Source organism: Pempheris klunzingeri, chromosome 24 (assembly GCF_042242105.1).
Source record: "Pempheris klunzingeri isolate RE-2024b chromosome 24, fPemKlu1.hap1, whole genome shotgun sequence".
Taxonomy (NCBI): Eukaryota; Metazoa; Chordata; class Actinopteri; order Acropomatiformes; family Pempheridae; genus Pempheris; species Pempheris klunzingeri.
Genome location: NC_092035.1, coordinates 719,583 through 724,809, shown reverse-complemented (window position 1 = coordinate 724,809; position 5,227 = coordinate 719,583). Strand labels below are relative to the sequence as shown.

The 5,227-nt window shown below is 44.2% G+C and overlaps 2 protein-coding genes across 2 annotated transcripts in view; one reads left to right on the top strand and one right to left on the bottom strand.

The window, feature by feature from the left end:
* Positions 1 to 728: 728 nt before the first annotated feature.
* Positions 729 to 1,574, top strand: LOC139223607 (pro-opiomelanocortin-like). Its single transcript, XM_070855577.1, has 2 exons — positions 729 to 845; positions 1,059 to 1,574. Exons 1-2 carry the CDS (start codon positions 729 to 731, stop codon positions 1,572 to 1,574), a joined length of 633 nt encoding a protein of 210 aa, XP_070711678.1.
* A 667-nt stretch (positions 1,575 to 2,241) lies between these two features.
* The window catches only part of LOC139223696 (protein EFR3 homolog B-like), a 19,570-nt gene continuing 16,584 nt past the window's right edge, over positions 2,242 to 5,227 (bottom strand). Inside the window, exons 15-22 of the mRNA XM_070855670.1 lie at positions 5,176 to 5,227; positions 4,917 to 5,048; positions 4,741 to 4,808; positions 4,211 to 4,344; positions 4,031 to 4,122; positions 3,890 to 3,935; positions 3,016 to 3,122; positions 2,242 to 2,376 (exon numbers count right to left, since the gene is read on the bottom strand). The exon at positions 5,176 to 5,227 is cut by the window's right edge and continues 110 nt beyond it. Of these exons, the coding sequence (XP_070711771.1) occupies positions 2,242 to 2,376; positions 3,016 to 3,122; positions 3,890 to 3,935; positions 4,031 to 4,122; positions 4,211 to 4,344; positions 4,741 to 4,808; positions 4,917 to 5,048; positions 5,176 to 5,227 (766 nt within the window). The remainder of the gene's footprint in view (positions 2,377 to 3,015; positions 3,123 to 3,889; positions 3,936 to 4,030; positions 4,123 to 4,210; positions 4,345 to 4,740; positions 4,809 to 4,916; positions 5,049 to 5,175) is intronic.

Sequence of the window (5,227 nt, the reverse complement as noted above, 5' to 3'; positions counted from 1 at the left end):
GGTGAGCATCATTATCAATATTATTATCATCATCATTAGAACATTTATTTGGCTCATTAGATATATTTTACTCTTCACATTATAAATAACTGAAGAACTAAAATATTATTATCATGTTAACAAAACTATAAATAAATAAACTAGTAATAAATAAATGAAGGCATTAGAATAATAATAAAAACATCTTTATGCAATAAATTATATTTTAATAGTTTAAATTAGAAACATTAAATGTAACAAATAAAAATAATTAATTTCAAAAACATTTGTTTAGTTAATTCAAAACAGATTTTTAGAGAAACACAGTTGATATAAATTATCTAGAGATACTGCAGTAAAATAATATATATGATAAATATAACTCCTATAATGTGATGTGATATAAATGTATTCATTACTTATGTTAGTTGCAGCTAAAACCATAAATCACATACAAAAGTCCCATAGAAAAAATGCTAATTTAACAGACATCAAATATCAAAGGTGTTGTGTATTAATTATATAAAATAGATACTTAAATACACATTAAATGAACATTCAGTTAAGTAAGTTCAGTTAACAGTGCTGCAGTATTAAAACCATGGAGCAGCAGGGAGACTTTCCATGAAGCTAATTATTAACTTTATCAACCTTATTGCAAAAAAAACTTGTTTCTCACCTTTCTTCCTGCTCAGATCGTGTGTGTGTGTGTGTGTGTGTGTGCTGGTCTCTGATTGGCCCACAGGAGAATGTGTCCTGCGTGGCTATTGGTGGTGGCGGTGGTTGTGGGCGGGGCCAGAGGAGCCGCAGGTCAGTGCTGGGAGCATCCGAGCTGCCAGGAGCTGCAGTCTGAGAGCAGCATGACGGTTTGTCAATAAAGTTTTATTCAATTCAAACACAAGGAGCTCACCTCTTTTAAAGGTGCTACAAAGGTGATGAAATATAGACCATGATGCATTGCAAACACCATTTAGGATTGACACGAATGTTCACTTACTGGTTATTTCTGGAGCTTTCAGCCGTATCACCACTGGTTTCTGCTCACTGGTTGAGTTTCCAACCTTCACCTCCTCCTGCAGGAGTGCATCCGGCTCTGCCGCTCAGACCTGACCGCCGAGGCCCCCGTCGTCCCCGGCAACGCACACCTGCAACCGCCCCCTCCAGCAGACTCCTCCTCCTCCTCCTCACTGCAGGCCAAGCGCTCCTACTCCATGGAGCACTTCCGCTGGGGGAAGCCCGTCGGCCGGAAACGCCGCCCGGTGAAGGTGTACGCCTCCAACGGCGTGGAGGAGGAGTCAGCAGAGGTGTTCCCAGAGGAGATGAGGAGGAGGGCGCTGGCCAACGAGCTGCTGGCCACCGTGGAGGAGGAAGAGGAGGGGAAGGCGATGGAGGAGGAGGAGGAGGAGGAGGTGGTGGTGGGTAGCATCCAGCAGAAGAAGGACGGCCCCTACCAGATGAAGCACTTCCGGTGGGGCGGCCCGGCAGAGAGCAAACGCTACGGAGGCTTCATGAAGAGCTGGGACGGACGCAGCCAGAGGCCTCTGGTCACACTCTTCAGGAACATCATCAACAAAGAAGGACAGCAGCACAAGTGACACCACAGCTCACCGAGGACTCTCATTGGACGGACGGGCTCGTCAGCGACAGCCAATCAGAAGCTGATCCTGAGGGAGAGCAGGAGACAAAGAATGATTAGATATTTATTGATTGGTGTAAATAAATGTAAATGATGCAGAAACATGTGTGTGGTCTTTCTATCAACTCATCAATATCAATCAATCACTTGATTCATCATCATCATCATCATCACATCAACCACCCACCTGCCAATCATCCATCCATCCTGGTCCCTGCTACTTCATGAGCACAGTCTTCCCACTGACATTTTACAGTGTAAACTGACAAATTTCTCACTTATGTTTTCAAACAGAGACAAAAAAAAGAGCAGGACTCCCAAAAAGAGGAGTCGACCAAGAAAGCACAAGTTAAATATTTTATTCTTCCAAATCTACTACATCTCACAAGAAGAACATGGTGGACAAAAGGGTTTTTAACTGGAAGTCAATCACAGAAAAACAAGAATCTGTGTTTGAAGGAAACAGCAGCAGTGACTAAACACTTGCCCTACCTCCTCCTCTCCTTCCCTACCTCCTCTTCTCCTTCCCTAACTCCTCATGTCCTCTCCTACCTGCCAACAGGGGTTAACAACATCACGTGACGTTAAGGAAAGAGCTTTAATTAACGTTACAGCTGGACGGGACACTAATAGACACACAGGTCAGGAAACTTCATCTCGTAGAGCGGCGTGGAGCGAGGTGGAGAGTGTCCGGACGGAGACGGAGGAGGGCGGATGATCAAATCAAAGACCTGGTCCAGCTTAGACTGGAGCAGAGAGGTCTGCAAACACAGAGATGTTGGATGATCAATTACATTATATTGGTTTCATATTAAAGGAGCAGCCTGCTGTTTTTTAAATCTGAGCACATTCTGGTCTCTCCATGACTGAAAGTACAAACAGAACTGAAATTGATCCAGTAGGTCAAAGTTATTGTTATTCTAAGTGTGTGACAGCATCATGGAAAGGATCCCTACAGAGAGAGACCTGGAAGATCCTTTAGGTTTAACCACAAACAGCACACACACCAGACTACATTCACTAAAACAGGGATTTTAGAGAACAGTTGCTGGTCTAATGCTGCCACATTTGGTCAGTTTGTTTGTGTTATTGTGTGACTTTGGTGTTTGAAATGGTTCATTTGGATATAAGACAATATTTGTTTTACATAAAATAACTAATCAAGAGAGCAGCAGAGCAGCAGCTGCCTGCTATTCTGTGAGGTAAAATTAGTGTTTTTGTCAATGGGGTCTGGTTTAAGGCTGCAGGTGTACAAGTAAGCTTAAAAATCCTGGAATAACACTAATAGTGTTACTCTTTGAACTGTTTTCCCCATTTGTACAAACCAAACAATGAATGGGCTGATGGATAAACACAACCAGCTAATGGATCAGCTGCAGGAGTGTGATGTAGGGACTCACTCTGGCTCCACAGTGAGCGGCGATCTCCTCAAACGGAGCCGTCTGGAACCTCTCCACCACCTGCAGCCTCCTCCTGCGCTCCTCCTCCTCCACACCCCCTCTGTCCTCTGCACATAAAACACATCAACACAATAACAATCAATAAGCTCCATCCTTTAATTCCCCTTTGATCGATGCCTCAGTAACACTGGATCTATTTATTGATCTGTATTCTGATTATTTTCATTGACAACTTTTCAAAATATCTCTGCTAATTTAAAGGTTAACTCATGTTTTTAAATGTACGTCCTCTCTGTTCATATCCTGCTGTCTGAGGGACTGGGTGCTAAAAGTGTTGGAACTGGTCCACTGACAGGCTCAGAGTGTTATTCTAAGTGTGTGACAGCATCATGGAAAGGATCCCTACAGAGAGAGACCTGGAAGATCCTTTTGGTTTAACCACAAACAGCACACACACCAGACTACATTCACTAAAACACTCATTTTAGAGAACTGAACACAGGAGCTGCTGCTCTAGTTTTTGTGACTTTGGTGTTGTAGCACCTTATACCAGATCAAAACTGACACTTTAAAACACCAAAGTCACTGAATGACAGAAACACACTAACTGACAGACGCAGCAGCAGATCAGCAGGTTCTGTGTTCTGTGAGCTAAAATTAGCATTTTTGTCAATGGAGTCTGGTGTGTTTGAAGAGAGCAATGTAACAGATGTTTGTGGTGAAACAGGTTAAAAAGGTGATCTACTGGACCAGTTCCAACACTTTTAGTACCTACCAGTCATTCAGACACCAGGATGTGGACAGAGAGGATCATGGGTAGAAACAGTGGAGTGACCCTTTAAACAACAGTTGGGATTTGATGATCATCACTTACCGATGGCGTTCTTCAGCGTCTCAAAGGTGATCTGCTCCGTCTGAGGCTGCTGAGAAGACAGACAGACAGACAGATAGACAGCTGCAGACAGACAGGTATATAGAGACAGGTACACACAGACAGGTGCAGACAGACAGGTACCTGCTGTGTATCACCACAGTAGTGGGGGTCCATGTCTATCTGCAGAGAGATGACGTCTCCAATGCTCTTCCTCTTCGACAGACGATCCTCATCTGACACACACACACACATAGTGTACTCAGATTACTACTCCAAGTATTCAGACTGTAGTACTGTGTGTGTGTGTGTGTGTGTGTGTACCTGTCAGCTGAGGTGTGTAAGGTGTGTTGAAGCGTTCGGTGTGTGCGCTGTAGCTGCTTCCTGTCAGAGCCTCGCTGATCTTCGACTGGGCAAACAGGAAGTCTTCATCCACCTTTAGTTCACCTTCTGGCAGTCTGACACACACACACACACACACTATGATTTATAATCCCAGTATGATGCCAGTGTTGGAATCAGTCCACTAGATGGCCTCAGCTGGCTGCTGTTATATCACTATATTCAAACACACCAGACTACATTCACAAAAACAGTGATTTAACCTCCCAGAACACAGGAGCTGCTGGTCTGCTGCTGCCTTAATAAGTTAGTTTACTGTGTTATTGTGTGCTACATAAATACTAATAATAATTCTAAATAACCCTTTAAACCAAAAAATTCACACAATAGCACAAAGAAACTAACTGATGGAGGCAGCAGCAGAGCAGCAGCTCCTATGCCCTGTTCTCTAAAATCCCTGTTTTTCTCAATGGAGTCTGGTGTGTGTGCAGAGAGCAATATAACAGCTGTACCTGGGTTTGTCACAGAACACATCATCAGGCAGCAGGTGTGGAGCTCTGCTCTGTCGACTCTCTATGACCTGCAGACACACACAAAGTAACTCAACTATACATGATGGCGTACAAACACACACATTTGTTTCCTGTTCACACACACACACACACACAGAAACACAGCGTGTGCTCACCTGTGTGACGTGGAGTCGGAGCGGCGGAGGTGGACCCAGCTGAGACAACAGGCTGAGGAAGGCGGCACAGACGGCGTGAACCCCACAGCGGTTAAACACAGACAGACACTCGTGATTGGACAAAGCCAGCTCCTGACCAGCCAATCACAAGAGAGAGAGAGACAGAGAGAGAGAGAGAAAGAGAGAGAGAGAGGGCAACCAATCAGAGAGAGGACAGATCATCATCATCATCATCACCACTATTACTATCACTGTGTACCTGCAGAGCCAGGACCACTCTGATCAGATCCACAACCACTTCCTCATTGGCC